Source organism: Callithrix jacchus, chromosome 18 (genome assembly GCF_049354715.1).
Source record: "Callithrix jacchus isolate 240 chromosome 18, calJac240_pri, whole genome shotgun sequence".
NCBI classification, from domain to species: Eukaryota; Metazoa; Chordata; class Mammalia; order Primates; family Cebidae; genus Callithrix; species Callithrix jacchus.
In genome coordinates, this window is record NC_133519.1 from 11,267,158 (window position 1) to 11,283,938 (window position 16,781).

Consider the following 16,781-nt stretch of genomic DNA (forward strand, 5'->3'; position numbering starts at 1 on the left):
AGTAACACTGGTTTATATTTCCTACCCCCAGGTCTCCTTGCAACAATCACCCCCAAGATTTTCAGGTTCTGTCTGGCTATAAAAGTGAGATTTTGGCATTATCAGTGTGAACTAGCTACCATAACCTCTCCTGGAGGCCTCTTCAGCCCTTTCTTGTGCAAGATACAAAGGATAGGCAGAGGAGGAGCCACGGGCCCCAGGCCCCTAAAGACAAGGCCATCTGAGGAACAGGCTCAGCAGTTTATTTCTTGGTGCTTCCAAGAGCTCATGGAAAAGCAGCACAGTGAGCACAAGCAACACTGGTCTCCACAGTCCCAGCTTGGCTGTGTGGGACCCACTGGCTGCCAAGGGATGGGTGCCGAAAGAGAGCAGAGTGAAGGCAGGCGCCTGAGAAAGTGAAGGCTCAAAATGTGGAGTATGGGTGTTGAGGGGTAGAGTTCAGATCCAGATGTCAGAACTACAGTCGCCCCCAGGGTAGCGGAGCTCATGGGCGAGGGCTGGGCCGAGGGGCTCCTTCCCGAAGTCCACCAGGAAGTTGGGGTTCAACTTCAGCCCTCCTTTCACTGTGTCTACATCAACCTGCAGCATCACAGAGCCTTCCCTGGTGGAAAAGGGGAGCAGGGGAACGGAGAGGTCAGAGGTGACTGCCCCTTCCCCTAACATTTTAGGGGAAGGCTCCTGAGGAAGGAGGAATGAGCAGGGTCTCAGTGGGCCATCTGTGTGGTGGGGGACGGGGGGATCCCTGAGGAGTCTTCAGAAAGCTGAATGACTCCTCTGGAAGAGGAGGGCGGGGAGGTGAGCCCATGTGTCTGCTTCCCACCTGATGAGATCAGGGTAAAACTGCTTGTCCCAGGCACTGTACAGCGACGTGGTGACGTAGAGGCGCTTCCCGTCCAGGCTGAGCTGGATCATCTGAGGGCCTCCAGGCACCCGTTTTCCCTTGGGAAAACCAGGGATCAGAGCCTGGGTAACACACAGATGGCAGGCACCACCCCAGCCCCAAGGGTATGCCCAGGAGCCGCTCCCCCTCATATTCCTCAAGCATTTGTCTGGCAAGTAGGGGGAGAGGCCCTTACCTTGACCACCAGGGGCTCTGGCTGAGACTTTAGTTCTTGGTCCTCCAGCACTTGCACGGGCCCCCCCTTAACAATGCTGCCCCCGAGGAAGAGCTGGATGGGGAGGTGCAGAGGATGAGGACCACAGTGGGAGGTCAAACACTGCAGGAAGGGCAGCTTGCCTGGCTGGGGTCCCTCTCTCCTTCAGACATGCTCTGCATGCACTTCCCTGGCCTGGACAGTCCTGGGCCTGCACTGGGCCTATACCTGTAATCCCAGCACTCTGCAAGGTGGAGGCGGGCAGGTGGGTAGATTGCCTGAGCTCAGGGGTTCGAAACTAACCTGGCAACACGATGAAACCCTGTCTCTACTTAAAAAATATAAAAAATTAGCTTGGTGTGGCGTTGTACACCTGTAGTCCCAAGTACTCGGGAAGCTGAGGCAAGAGAATTGCTTGATCCCGGGAGGCGGAGGTTGCAGCAAGCCAGGATAATGTCCTGCAGCCCACGTGTCTGCTTTTCCTGCCCCTCCCTCGCCTCCAGCTGCGTTGGACCATCCACCCCAACTCCAGATTCTCTTCTCCTTCCTTCCTCCCCTTCTGTTTCTCCTGCCAGCATCCCCACCTGTCCTGTGAGGCGGGGCCTCTGCGGGTCGGAGATGTCATACTGCCTCAGGTCCCCGTGCAGCCAGTTGCTGAAGTAGAGGAAGCGATCGTCCAGGGACAGCAGGATGTCGGTGATCAGTCCTGGGGGCAGGGGCGAGTAGAGGCTTTCAGGACTCTTGCTTCCCAGGCCAAGAGTTAGCTTCCCCATGCCCTAGGCACTCACCTGGCATTTCGGGCAGCAGCCAGCCCTTCACTTTCTTGGGGGGCACCTGGATAACCTTCTCCACTGACCAAGTACCGCCCTACGTTGAGGAGTGGAGGGGGAGGTTAGCTGGCGGAGAGGTGAGCCTATCAGAACTGGGGACTGGGGGTTAGATCTGGGTCGCCCAGACCTGGGAGGGAGAGGTCAGATGCCTGGGCTTCTTGCCACTAGGATGTAACTCCATGCAAACCCCCTGAGGCAGGAGTTGTGTCGTTTCACCACCGCATTCCCAGAACAAAGCACAGTGCCCAGCATAGAAATTCACTGAATAGTTTTTGAATGAATGAATAAATATGGCCAATTAGGGTTCAGGCAGAAGTTGGTCTAGCCCCGAGAAAAGAGAGACAGGGCATGCAGCCTCGATTTTTTCTTTTTCCTTTTTTTTGAGACAGAGTCTTGCTCTGTTGCCAGGCGCCAGGCTGGAGTGCAGTGGTGCAATCTCGGCTCACTGCAACCTCTGCCTCCCGGGTTCAAACAATTCTCCTGCCTCAGTCTCCCGAGTAGCTGGGACTACAGGCACACGCCACCACACCCAGCTAATTTTTGTATTTTAGTAGAGACGGGGTTTCACCATGTTGATCAGGATGGTCTCGATCTCTTGACCTCGTGATCTGCCCGCCTCGGCCTCCCAGAGTGCTGGGATTACAGGCGTGAGCCACCGCGCCCGGCCCAGCCTCGTTTTTTTCATTCCTGGAGATGCCTGGGCTGGTGGAGCCTGGGAGCACTGTTACAGAAGCCTGCTTAGGTAGAGCTGCTGACGAGACTACTGGGAGGGGAGGGCCAGAGGGCATACGTCACCTCGTTCTTGTAGAAGCGCTGGATGGTGGCGCTGAGAGCACAGCCCACAAAGCCTTGGGCAGCGTCTGGGTTGTGCAGGAAGCGGATCTCCAAGGGAATGAGCCCATCTTCCATAGACAGGGTCTGCACGATCTCATGGCGCTGCCAGTCCCACACATATAAATGGCTCCCATACAGCCCTGGGGTAGGAGTGGGGCCGGAGGGTAGGCTCAGCATCAAGGGTTGGAAGGCATGGGCAAAGGCTGGGCCATCAATCAGGGCGGAAGGTTAGGAAATGGATTGGAGGGATCAGGAGGACGCTTGGGCAATCTGAGTGTGCAGCACATCCCATGCCATCCTCTTAAGATTCTGGGGCCACAGGAGGGAAGTGCAAGGATGGGAGATTTGGAGCAGAAAGCAAGGGGATGCGGGCCCAAGGCTCCTGCTGGGCCATGGGGGGATTCTCACCAGCCTCCACATCTGCGGGCTTGAAGCCATCTCGTAAGACATTGGGAGCTGCCCACTCCGTGCTGATCATGACATTGTGTCTAGGCTGGTACCAGAAGTCATAGCCCAATGGCGCAGCACCTCCAGGTCGCTCCCATGTCCCCTTCACCTCGAACGTCTCCCCATCCAGCAGCACAAAACCCCCTGAACAGGGAAGGAAGTGGAGTGGCAGTAGAGACATGAACCCCGCCCTCCAGCCATCACCCCAGGCATGTCCAAGAGGCTTTAAGCCCACTGCCGGATTTGCCAGCGCCTTAAATTCAGGCATCCAGGGCTGGGGGGGCAGTGACTCACGCCTGTAATCCCAGCACTTTGGGAGGCCGAGACAGGTGGATCACTTGAGGTCAGAAGTTCAAGACCAGCCTGGCCAAAATGGTGAAACCGTGTCTTTTCTAAAAATACAAAAAATTAGCCAGGCGTGGTGGCACACACCTATAATCCCTGCTACTTGGGAGGCTGAGGCAGGAGAATCACTTGTACCCAGGAGGTGGAGGTTGCAGTGAGCTGAGATCATGCCACTGCACTCTAGCCTGGGTGACAAGAGCAAGAGTCCATCTCAAAAAAAAAAAAAGTAAATAAAAAGTTCAGGCATCCAAAGGGTTCCACCCAGATGGCAGGGAGGGCTCTGCTCTAGTGCCCCTGTCTCCTGTCAGCCTCATCCCTCTCACAGACCACAGCGAAAATCTTTCTCCCACAGGATCTTCTGGGACTCAGCACTTAGTATTTCTCTCGTCCAGCCTCCCACTTTTGGAGTGGGTTTCTCCCAGAGTCTAAGCTCCATTCTGCTCACTACAGTTTTTTGAGACAGGGTCTCACTCTGTTACCCAAGCTGAAGTGCTGTGGGTCAATCACAGCTCACTGCAGCCTCCATCTCCGTGGGCTCAGGTGATCCTCCCACCTCAGCCTCTTGAGAAGCTGGTGTTGCAGGCCTGCACCACCACACCCGGCTAATTTGTGTACTTTTAGTGCAGGGTTGCCAGTACCGACTCTGTTTTATCAGCAGACAACGCGGCGATGGGGTTTTGCCACGTTGGCCAGGCTGGTTTGGAACCTCCTGAGCTCAAGCGATCCGCAGGCCTTGGCCTCTTGAAGTGCTGTGATTACAAACATGAGGCACCGCACCCGGCCTGTTTTGACTATAACTTTGAACTGAATTCATCAGGAAAGGCTCATCCTAATAGAAATACTCAAAACTGAAGTTACTTGCTACCATTTAAAGTACTGGCTGGGACCACCAGGGAAGTCATTCCTTCCCTCCCTTCGCTTGGGATCTGCTCCTCCCACAGAAAAATGCTTCCCACATTTCACAGCTGCGGAAGTTTTCATGAGCACACAGTGCTGGCAGGTACCTTTGCCGTTGCCCTTGACGTCTCCCAAGGAGCTGATCATCACCTCCCCACTGGCCAGGCAGTGGGTGGTGTGGAGAAAGGCCAGTCCGCACTTGGCATGGATGTCCTTGGGTTCAATGACCTGGAAGGAATTGTTTCAAAATCTTACAGGGCTGGGAGTCCCTGCTCTTAACCTCCACACTTCCCTGCTTCCCTACTTCTGTCTGCTGATGTCATCTCTTCCTTCAAAACATGGACACAAAGGCTGGTCTCGGTGCTCAGGTGCTCTGGCCACCGTGCTGGAGGGTGATTACGCCTGTAATCCCAGCACTTTGGGAGGCCAACGCGGGTGGATCACGAAGTCAGAAGATCAAGACCATCCTGGCTAACATGGTGAAACCCTGTCTCTACTAAAAGTACAAAAAAGTAGCTGGGCATGGTGGCGTGCGCTTGTAGTCCCAGCTGCTCAGGAGGCTGAGGCAGGAGAATAGCTTGAACCCGGGAGGCGGAGGTTGCAGTGAGCCAAGATCGTGCCACTGCACTCCAGCCTGGGTGACAGAGAGAGACTCTGTCAAAAAAAACACCAAAACAAACAAACAAACAAAAAACGGGGACACAGCTCTCCCTGTGAGTATGTGACAAAGATCCAGTCTGGTAACTTCTACAGAGCAGCAAGGGAAAGTCAGAGAGATTGCTAATAACTCCCCAGGCAGAAAGTGCTGACCTTTCCCCGTGTGTCCTGAAGGCACACACAGGCCTGTGAAACCACAGGCTCCTCCTGCGCTGCACACACCAGTGTCAACTCTGTATTCCCAGCAGACAACACAGTGAGCGTCTGGCACCACGAGGGTGCTGAACAAAGTGTTGGGAGGGATTGGAGTTTTTTCTTTTTTTTTTTTTGACAGAGTCTCACTCTGTCGCCAGGTGCTAGGCTGGAGTGCAGTGGCACAATCTTGGCTCACTGCAACCTCCGCCTCCCGGGTTCAAGCAATTCTCCTGCCTCAGCCTCCCAAGTAGCTGGGACTACAGGCGCACACCACCACGCCCAGCTAATTTTTGTATTTTTTAATTAATATTTTTTATGTATTTATTTTTTGAGATGGAGTTTCGCTCTTGTTACCCAGGCTGGAGTGCAATGGCGCGATCTCGGCTCACCGCAACGTCCGCCTCCTGGGTTCAGGCAATTCTCCTGCCTCAGCCTCCCGAGTAGCTGGGATTACAGGCACACGCCACCATGCCCAGCTAATTTTTGTATTTTTAGTGGAGGCGGCGTTTCACCATGTTGGCCAGGATGGTCTCGATCTCTTGACCTCATGATCCGCCCGCCTCGGCCTCCCAAAGTGCTGGGATTACAGGCGTGAGCCAGCGGGGACTGGGGTTTTTAAGAGAAGCCCTGAGCTCATAACTGCATGGGGGAATAAATGGCTCCCTCCCTCTCTCAGAGTAAAACAGGAAACCTCCTCTCTCTTCTCAGGTGCTCTGGCCACGGTGCTGGAGGGTGATGACGACCCAGAATGTCTGCGTAGACTTTGCTCTGAGGTCAACCTCCCTCCCTCTGCCGAGCCAGATCCTAAGTAAGAGCTGGAGGTTGCTGGTTTAGGGCTGGCTTCCCGCGCGTAGACTGCCTGGGGTGGCAGGTATCTTAGGTCCACTGAGCTGGCAAGGGCGGAAGACATGCCTTGTGCAGCTTTGGGGCCCGGGGCTCGGAGCCCACGTCCACCACATAGATGCGAGAGGAGATGAGACTGGGCAGCACCAGCTTGGTGCGGGACTTGGTCCTGTCACCAAAGCAGCTGCTGCAGGTGTTCCATCCTAAGTGGTGCAGCTCATCCTTCAGGTTGGGCATGGGCAGCCGGTGGATGACCTAGGATGCGGGGAGAAGTGGTGCTCGCCCAGGCCTCGCTTCGGTCCGCATTTGGAAGGGGTGTCCCTGTGGACCCATTTGGTTTGGCAGCGCAGCACGGGCTGGATTTCAGCACTTCCCTTCTCCCCGTGCAGTGAACAGCCTGCACAACCGTACCCAGGGAGGGCCAAGAAGGGTGCAGCTGGGAAAGGCAGCCCCAGGGCCAGGGATGAGGGCAGCTACGGTCTCAAGGTAGCTGGTGACCAAGCCCCACCTTACCTGGCAATACTGGGGAGACTTGGGGTCAACATCCACAGTGGCCAGATAATCCGGGGCCTCAGTGTCGGTGTTTCGGTAAATGCAGGGCAGGTAGACGATCTCCTCCCGGGGTCCTGCAGGGTGGAGAGCAGGCAGCAGGGATGGCAGGGTGGGAAGGAGAGGTAGGGGCAGTGCTGGGTGTGCCAGAAGGTAAAGTCCCTCCACCCCCAGCTGTGGAATCAGCAGCAGGGTGCTGACTCTCAGACCATGGGCAATTACCTTTCATGGCCTCCAGAGGGGTGGAGTAGCCGGGTCCACAATTCCCACATTTCGTAGCTGTGGAAGCAATGGGGCGCATTGACTGCCATGCTCAGGAGGGTGAAGGCTCCTTCCCCATGTCCTGCGACACACATCCCAGCGGGCCAGGGCAGGGGCAGCTGTCCTAGGTCCTCATGCCAGCCTCATTGCTCTGACCTGTCCTTTCCACCACCCCCAGAGCCCTGATGAGAGTGAGGTTTTGGTTGGAAGAGCTGGAGACACATGACCTAAAGGTGGATAGACAGTCCAGCAGGACCGCGGCGGGCGGGAGGAGGGCTGATGCAGCGGGGCCGTGTGGTGTGGTGAGTGGACACGGACGTGGGGCCCAACCCCAGCCGGCCCCTGACTAGCCAGGGGAGCTTGGGCAATGTACTGAAGCTCCTCAGCCTCAGTTTCTGCATCCTGTATAAAATAGAGATGATAAGAATTCCACAGCGGGCCTTTGTGAGCATGCGGTAAGCGCTCAGCTCTGTGCTCGCCTGGGCCCTGTCCAGGGCACGGCTCTGGAGGAGCCGCTCTCAGGGAGAGGGGGTGGCGCCTGCTCAGCTCCCTTCACCAAGACGCTTCGACATCAGGGGGAGGCCACTTCCTGCTTTTCTCTCTCTTGGGTCCTGATCCTGGATTACATAACCGAGAGTCTGGGGCTTCCAGCTGGAAGTCCTCAGGCCAGCTTCTACCTCTGTGTGGGCCCCACTTCCTTTATCTGGAAAATAAGTGTTTGGCCCAATTCTGGAGAGCCCAGAGGCCTGCCCACCAGAGAGGTGGGGAGCAACCCTCCCTATCTCTGAAGTCTGGCAAGAGGGGCCACGCGAACCTCCAGGAGAAAGTCAGCAGCCAGCACCGCAGCATCAGAGTTTGGGGCCTGCTGGGGAGCGGGGGAGGCGGGGGGGGGTGCTAAAGAATAACCCAGAGAGGGCTGCAGGCTGAAAGAAACCCTGGAGTGGAGTCCACAAGCCTGGGCACTGTCTCCTGCCTTGTCCTGTGGCCACTCCAGCTTCTGCCCTCACAGCTGGGCTGCAAGTGGGGAGCCAGGAGTAGGCAGAGTGGGGCCTCCACGGGGCCCAGGACTCCCACTCACCTCAGCCATGGGGCTTAGAAAGCTGAGAGGCAGCAACGGCGTTTTTATTTTTGAGACAGAATTTCACCCTTGTAGCCCAGGCTGGAGCACAGTGGCATGATCTCGGTTCACTGCAGCCTCTGCCACCCGGGTTCAAGTGATTCAGCGTCTGGAAACCTGGTTACAAATCCCACGTTTGATGCCCTATTTCTCCATTTTATCCTCTTCATTTACTAAGAGGGGGCAATAATGATATTCCACATACTTCTCTGGGCACATATGGAGGACAAATAAGACAATATATTCAAAAGTCCTTTCATAAAAGTGTCCGTGAACCCAAGGATGTCCATGCCAGGTGCAGACTGGCCTTTCTTCACACCACCCACTGCCTGGCCAGTGGGGAGGTGATGATCAGCTCCCTGGGAGACGTCAAGGGCAATGGCAAAGGCACCTGCCAGCACTGTGTGCTCACCCTGTAATCCCAGCACTTTGGGAGGCTGAGGCGGACAGATCACCTAAGGTCAGGAGTTCGAGACCAGCCTGGCCAACATGGCAAAACCCTGTCTCTACTAAAAATACAAAAATTTGCCAGGCATGGTGGCGCACACCTGTAATCCCAGCTACTTGGGAGGCTGAGGCAGGAGAATCACTTGAATCTGGGAGGCGGAGGCTGCAGTGAACCGAGATCGTGCCACTGCACTCCAGCCTGGGCTACAAGCGTAAAATTCTGTCTCAAAAAAAAAAAAAAAGTGAATTCTGTGTAAATGTGGGTAGGGCTGTGCCAGAGGAGAGGAGAATGCCAGGCAGCACTTGATACTCAGAGAGAGGGCTGGAGGTGGGGAGGCAGAGGGAGAGGTCTGGTTCACAGGGGTTAAGAAGACTGCTTCTGCTAGGTTTCTGGAAAAGATTAAAAAACTCTAACACATCAAAACAGACATACAAAAACTACAAAGCCAGGGAGGGGCTGAGAGGGAAGTAAAGGTGGGGAGGATGAACTGCCCGATCTCTGCCCACCCACACCCCAGCATCCCCAGCCCCCGCATTTCTTAGGGCCAGGCTCAGCATGCACAGAGGCCTCAGGGAGCATCGTTTCTCTTTCTGGGGAATACCTGCCTCTGAAGCATCTCAAGCAAGGTCTCGCAGCAGCTTTGGGTGTGGGATGGACCCAGGGAAAGCTCAAGCGGGTATTCCACTCCAGGATGGCTGCTGGGTATTCTGCCAGCTCAGGAAGAGCCAAGCCTGAGTGGGGAACGACCTCCCAAGCAAACCCCAACTCCTCTCTGCCTGACACCCGGGAGCCCACGGATAGAGGACTGGGAGGGCCAACGGGGACTTCGGGGGTGGGGAAAACAGGTCCCCAGTGAGACAGCGTGGGGGTCTCCAATTTCCCCCCCAAAAGCTTTGCTGTGTGGAGTAGTTAGAGAGTGACCTGGACATGGAAGGCGTGGGCTCCCTACCTCCCTGGAGTACAAAGTTGGCACCGGGCTGAAATCAGGATTGTCGCTCTCCTATGTGAGGGCCAGGGACCTAGTGGTGTCTTCTGAGAGCCCCCCCCCATCTGATTTTCCCAGCTGCAGAAAGGCACTCTGGCCCCAGGTGGATGGAGCCAAGTGGGGGCCCGGGGTCCCACCTCCCAGCAGCGCCTCTGCCTGCCTTCCTCAGAGAAAGTTTGGCTAAGCTGGGAAATGCAGCAGGGTGGTGGGGGAGGTGCAGACAGGGAGGAAAGAAGCAGAGTCCAGCGCTCCCTCCCCGGCTCCCCCCTCAGGTTTTCTAGCATTTTCTGAAGGAGAGCCCTCCAAATTAGGGGCAGACAGAGCAGGCAGTGTGCGATTGGAAGCCCCTCTCCTTACCCATGCTGCCGACTGGTACACTTTGATGGTGGCAGGTTTGCCGTGCTGGTGTCAGAGGCCACTGTTCCAGGGAAGGAGCGAAGGGAAGGGATTTATACAGCCAGCTGGGGGCGGGGCAGGGCAGGAGGAGGGCCTGGTTTGCAGCCCAGACTGAGCTGCTCAGGGCAGCTGGCCAGGACACTCAAGTTGCCTAGGGCGACTGCTGTTTGAGTTATGGGGTGTGTATCTATGTGTTTAAGTGTGCAGGTGTGGGAGCTGTGCTTTTTTTTTTTTTTTTTTTGAGACACGGTCTCACTCTTGCCCAGGCTGGAGTGCAGTGGTGCGATCTCGGCTCACTGCAACCTCTTCCTCCCAGGTTCAAGCGATTCTCCTGCCTCATCCTCCCGAGCAGCTGGGATTACAGGTGCCCGCCACCATGCCCAGCTAATTTTATATTTTTAGTAGAGAAAGGATTTCACCATGTTGGCCAAGCTGGTCTCAAACTCATGACCTCATGTGATCCACCCACTTCAGACTCCAAAGTGCCGGGATGACAGGCGTAAGTCACCGCGCCTGGCCAGCTGTGCTCTTCAGTGGGTGCCTCGCTGTGTGTGAATGTGTGTGTCTGGGCGTGTGTGTGCTCCTGTGTGTTCCTTGTGCATGTGCCTGCATAAGTGTGTATCTGTGCCTGTGTGTGAGTTTCCACCTGTACGAATGTGGCTGTGAGTGTACTTGTGTGTATTTGTGTTTGCGTGTGTGTGCGCACCTCTGTGAGCACGTGCCTGCCAGAGTATCTACGCCTGCGTGGACATGTGCACAGTGCCTGTGTATGTGCAGCGTGTGCCTGTGCAGCTGCCTGGGCATGCACATGTTCCTGTGTCTCCAGATGCTCATCTTTGTATTTGGACCTGTCTCTTGGCATTTAGGGGCACCCAGGACTGTGGGCCCATCTGCTGCTACCTCTACGGCCAGACTCACCTCTCCCCTAAGATTGCTCTCTGATTCCAGATAGTCATACTCTTTGGATAAAAGCTCTGGGGTGGCCGGGCGCGGTGGCTCACGCCTGTAATCCCAGCACTTTGGGAGGCCGAGGTGGGAGGATCATGAGGTCAAGAGATCGAGACCATCCTGGCTAACATGGTGAAACCCCATCTCTACTAAAAATACCAAAATTAGCCAGGCGTGGTGTGGCGCGCCTGCAGTCCCAGCTACTTCGGAGGCTGAGGCGGAAGAATTGCTTGAACCCAGGAGGTGGAGGTTGCAGTGGCCGAGATTGTGCCACTGCACTCCAGCCTGTTGACAGAGCAAGACTCCATCTCAAAAAAAAAAGCTCTGGGGTGAAGTTTTAGTTGGGTAGATAAAAGAATAAGGTCTGGGCTTGAGACTGCAAGTAGAAGACGGGGTTTCCAAACCAGAGTGGAGGAAAGGGAGCGAAACTGGGCCTTGGTGCAGTGGATGTCGGCCCTTCTGGCTCCCATCAGCGAGGGATCATATGCCCATCAGAGAAGACTCTCTGTGGCTGCCCAGAGCAGGGGTCTTCTTTTATTCTCAGTGCCACTCCACCCCTCTTGGCTCCATCTTGCGTCTGTCATCCTCACCATTGTGCCATCAGCCCGCCAGGCATCAAAGATACTTGTGTGTGCAGCTGCCCCACGGGGGAGGCCCCAAAGGCTGTTTCCTTGTCTTTGCCAGCTTCCTCCTGTCCTGGCTACCTCCACTCAGCCTGCCTTCATCCTTCCCTCTGGCACTCCTCCTCCTCCTGAGGTCTTCATCTGCCTCCTCTCTATTCTCCAGCTTCTTGGCTTGGGGTAGTCCACCACCCAAGATCTGAAAGAGAAAGAAATATTATCCCCACCTTCTCATCAGAAATTACTGAGTCAGGGTGGGGAGGGATAATGAGGGGAGAAATACCAGATATAGGTGGCAGGGGGATGGAGGCAGCAAACCACCTTGCCATGTGTGTCCCTATGCAACAGTCCTGCATGATCTGCACATGTACCCCAGAACCTAAAGCACAATAAGATAAATGAATAAAATAAAATCTTAAAAAAAAAATTACTGAGTCATTAACTTAAAAAAAAAGCTGTTACTTTGTTTGTTCTGGTCTGCCACTGACTCCCTCTTTCATGCTCCTGAGCTCTGACCCCGCTGTCTCTGCGGCTCCTCCGTGGCACCCCTCACCTCTGCCTGTGGCTTTCTCCCTGAACTTTTGCTCTACCCAGAAAGGTGGTTGGGGAAGTTGTCCTAATCTGGGCTGCAGATGGAGGCAGTAAAGGTAGAGGGGTCGAGCTGGGAAGAGAGAAGCCCCCAGGGCGTCGTTGCTTCTTCCAGACCGACAGAACTTGGGTAGGTGGTGGACAGCTGCACCCCAATCATCGCCATTAGCTCCTAAGCACTCTAATTTTGCTTCCCAGGAGCTTAAGGGCTCCCTCCCCTATTTGATCTGCCCGTCCCTGCACCAGTCCACTCAGAAATATCCTCCTATGGCCCGCCATTGATGCCTGAAACTTCACCAATAGCAGTTGATGTCTCTGTGTAACTACAAGGTGGCCTCCTCTCGGCTCCCAGCTGCAGTCATCGCCTCTGGAGTGGTAACACTTTCAGCTCCTAGCACTGTAGCGCCACTTAGTCTAATCAGAAGCATGCCTCCCAGTGGGCAGCACTGCAGAGCGGCCGGGGACCCAATGATACCCAGGAAGAGGCTAAGGTGAGGGACAGAAGGAGTTTAAAAAGCAAATGTTAACAAAGAAAAAAAAAACGAGAATAAAAAGCAAATGTTATCGTCTTGGCTATCTTCCTTCTCTATCCTTTAAAGAAAAGGAAGAATAAACCAGTGAGGTGGCTCACACCTGTAGTCCTAGCATTTCAGGTGGGTAAAGTGGGCGGATCCCTTGAGCTCAGGAGTTTGAGACCAGCCTGGGAAACAGAGTGAAACCACTTCTCTACAAAAAATACAAAAATTAGCCGGGTATGGTGGCATGTACCTGTAGTCTCAGCTACTTGGGACGCTGAGGCAGATTGCTTGAACCTGGGAGGCAGAGGCTGCAGGTAGCTGTGATCACGCCACTGCACTGCCTCCTAGCCTCCCTCCACCCTAATTTTTTGGAAGATCACTTTAAGGTTTCAGAATATATCTCTTTAAGACTGGAATTCCAGATTGGATGTGGTGGCTTATGCCTGTAATCCCAGCACTTTGAGAGGCTAAGGCAGGAGGATTGCTTGAGCCAGGGAGTTCAGGACCAGCCTGAGCAACATAGGGAGACCCTGTCTCTATGAAAAAAAAAATTACCTATGGTCCCAGCTATTCAGGAGGCTGAGGTGGGAAGATCACTCAGCCCCAGGAGTTTGAGTCCAGGATGGACAACATAGCAAGACCCTTGTCTCTTAAAAAAAAAAAAGGAAAGGAAAGGAAAGGAAAAAGAAGGGTCTGACTAGAACAGAAAGTATGTATCTTGTTATACATGTAATGTATAAGAAGAAAAAATGAGGTGGGTTTGAAAACCAATTATGCAGACTAGAAGAGGTAGCAGCAACTTTGATTACAAGGACATAGGTGACGCTTGCCATCACCAACGCCCTCTCCAGCCTTCCTCCTGTGCCAAGCCTGGCTCCAGAAGAGCTGAGACAAGAGCCATAAAATGGCTTTCATGCAATAATCTCTACCTTTACAGAGGCCCACTTGGCTAGCACCCATTCATTTAAGAGTCCCTAGAAGAAAGAATTACATCAGTCTTGGGTAATGGTCCAAATTAAGCCATCAAAACCCCTAATAAAGCTTCCATTTTGAACATGTTACAATACTTGAAATAAAATTTCCAAAGGAAAATAAAAGCCCTTCCATTTAGGGGTGGGAAGGATATGATCCCTGGGGTCATATCCCTGAGTCACAGTTTCTCTACTAAGGCTCAGGACGGGCAGAAACAAATCCCCTTCTTTGGGGAGCCCAGGTCCCCGCTTTCTCACCTCAGCACCTGGATGCTGCCTGAGAAGAAGGTGGAGTATTCTTCTCCCAGGGTCCCAGAAGGACAGGAGGCCAAAGACTTTGGGAGACACGTCCTCAGGTCTACATGGAATCGCGAGGAGGCCGGGGCAAGGGCCTCCCTGCCCGTCCTGGATCTGCTGTCTTTGCTGCATCATATCCACCCGGCTGGTTTCCTCTACGATTTCCTCAGGGTCACATCCACATGTAGGAATGCTGCAAGAGCTATGCGGGATATGGGAACCCCAGGTTTCCTTTCTCAACGTTTCAAAAGGCTGCTCAGAAACCAAAGTTTAAAAAGGCGTAAACTGAAAATAACAACTGTTCGCAATACGCAGGAATCTTTAACAAATCAATTGGAAAAAGACAAATTACACAAAGAAAAACAGTACAAGAATATGAAAAAATACGATATAAATGGCTAATAAGCATAAGAAAACATACCTGTCTCATTAGCCCTTAGAGAAATGCTTGTTAAAGCAACGAAAAGATAGGATTTTCAAAAATAAAAAGATTGATAATACGCAGCATCAGGAGTGTGGGGAAAGGACCACTCCTGAATTCTATTGGCAAGACTATGAAATGGCGGAACATTTTTAGAAGCAAATTTAGCAGCATCTAGCAACACGTGAAATGGAAATCCACTTCTAGCTATCTTCCTTGTGGAAACTGACAAGTATATAAATACATTAATAGGATGTTCATTGCAACAATGTTCATAATATTGAAAGGTTGCAAACAACCAATAGGGGAATGGTGAAATATATTATGGAACATCCATCGTATGAAACCCCAAGCACCTTAATGTATAGTTTTCTTTTCTTTTTTGAGACAGAGTTTCGCTCTTGTTACCCAGGCTGGAGTGCAATGGCGCGATCTCAGCTCACCGCAACCTCTGCCTCCTGGGTTCAGGCAATTCTCCTGCCTCAGCCTCCTGAGTAGCTGGGATTACAGGCACGCACCACCATGCCCAGCTAATTTTTTGTATTTTTAATATAGACAGCGTTTCACCATGTTGACCAGGATGGTCTCAAGCTCTGGACCTCGTGATCCACCCGCCTTGGCCTCCCAAAGTGCTGGGATTACAGGCTTGAGCCACCGCACCCGGCAATGTATACTTTTCTATATACCAACACAGAAGGCTATCCAAGAAATGCTGTGGTGGTGGGGGGAGCCAGAAAGAATAATCTCATTTTATTTCTTTTTTTTTTTTTTAATTTTTTGAGAAAAGAGTCTTGCTCTGTCACCCAGGCTGGAGTGCAGTGGTGCCATCTTGGCTCACTGCAACCTCTACCTCCTGGGTTCAAGTAATTCTGCTGCCTCAGCCTCCCAAGTAGCTGGGATTACAGGCACGTGCCACCACATCTGGGTAATTTTTTTGTATTTTTAGTAGAGAGGGGGTTTTACCATGTTGGCCAGGCTGGTTGTGAACTCCTGACCCCAGGTGATCTGCCTGCCTCAGCCTCCCAAAGTACTGGGATTATAGGCATAAACCACTGTGCCCAGACTCATTTTAATTAAAACTATATAAAAATTAAGCTACATAGTTTTAACTAGTTACATTTATATTTATTTATTTATTCATCCATATGTTCATTGAAAAGAATTTGGCCTGTGATGCCAGTACTGTGGGAGGCTGAGGCAGGCAGATTGATTGAGCCCAGGAGTTACGTTATCAGCCTGGGCAACATAATGAGACCCCCTCTCTACAAAAAAATTAAAACAATTTAGACGTTGTAGGCTCCTATAGTCCTAGCTACTTTGGGGGCGGGGAGGGGATGCTGAGGGGGAAGATTGTTTAAGCCCCGAGGCTGCAGTGAGCCATGATTGCACCACTGCACTCTAGCCTGTGTGGCAGAGCAAGATCCTATTTAAAAAAAAAAAAAAAAGAGTAAATAAAAGGATTTGTAGAGACAAAGCTTCCCTTACCACGCCAAATATAGCTAACAGTGGTTACCTGAAGAATTGGATCGCAGGGAGCAATTTTTATTTTTCACATTATATATCAATCATTTAGTTAAAAAAATTTTTTTTTTTAGACAGGGTTTCACCATGTTGGTCAGGCTGGTCTTGAACTCCTGACCTCAGGTTATCCGCCTGCCTTGGCCTCCAAAGTGCTTGGATTACAGGTGTGAGCCACCACGCCCAGTCAGTTTTAAATTTTTATATTAAGTTTTTTTTTTTTTGAGACAGAGTTTCGCTATTGTTACCCAGACTGGAGTGCAATGGCACAATCTCGGCTCACCGCAACCTTCGCCTCCTGGGTTCAAGCAATTCTCCTGCCTCCGCCTCCTGAGTAGCTGGGACTACAGGTGCACACCACCATGCCCAGCTAATTTTTGTGTTTTTAGTAGAGACGGGGTTTCACCTTGTTGACCAAGATGTTCTTGATCTCTTGACCTCGTGATCCACCCTCCTCGGCCTCCCAAAGTGCTGGGATTATAGGCGTGAGCCACCGCGCCCGGCTTATATTAAGTTTAAAATACATATATAAACAATTGAAATAGTGAAAGAATACAATAACATTGTTGCCTATAAGATGGGCAAAAAATTTAAAGGTTAAAATCTAGTATTGGTGAGAATAGGAGGAAACGGGCCCGCTCATTTAGGGCTAATGTGAGTGTCAATTGATGCCTTACTAACAAAAACAATTTGTCAATATCTCACCAAAATGAAACTGTGCATACTGTTTTACCTAAGAATTCCGTTTCTAGGACGCAGTCCCATAGAAATACCTGCACAAGTAGGCAAGAAATAGGTACAGGTTGAGGTGGTGGCTCATGCCTGTAATCCCAGCTCTTTGGAAGGCAGATGGATCACCTGACATCAGGAGTTCAAGACCAGCCTAGCCAACATGCCAAAACCCTGTCTCTACCAAAAGTATTAAAATAATCCCTGGACATGGTGGTGCGCACCTGTAATCCCAGCTACTCAGGAGGCTGAGGCAGGAGAATCACTTGAACC

At 52.5% G+C, this 16,781-nt stretch overlaps 1 protein-coding gene across 4 annotated transcripts; it reads right to left on the minus strand.

Moving 5' to 3' along the window:
* Positions 1–221: 221 nt before the first annotated feature.
* Positions 222–9,927, minus strand: SELENBP1 (selenium binding protein 1). 4 transcript variants are annotated; one of them, XM_078355636.1, is made up of 13 exons: positions 9,860–9,927; positions 9,467–9,517; positions 6,914–6,970; positions 6,656–6,768; positions 6,212–6,397; positions 4,555–4,675; positions 3,167–3,349; positions 2,720–2,898; positions 1,883–1,961; positions 1,679–1,800; positions 1,077–1,169; positions 821–939; positions 222–601 (listed from the first exon to the last, which is right to left on the minus strand). In XM_078355636.1, exons 3-13 carry the CDS (start codon positions 6,918–6,920, stop codon positions 439–441), a joined length of 1,365 nt encoding a protein of 454 aa, XP_078211762.1. In that variant the 5' UTR covers positions 6,921–6,970; positions 9,467–9,517; positions 9,860–9,927; the 3' UTR covers positions 222–438. The 4 variants fall into 4 exon arrangements, with proteins under 4 accessions (XP_078211762.1, XP_002759958.1, XP_078211764.1 ...); XM_002759912.6 differs by lacking the exon at positions 9,467–9,517; XM_078355638.1 differs by lacking the exons at positions 9,467–9,517; positions 9,860–9,927 and adding an exon at positions 7,180–7,472.
* Positions 9,928–16,781: the final 6,854 nt, after the last annotated feature.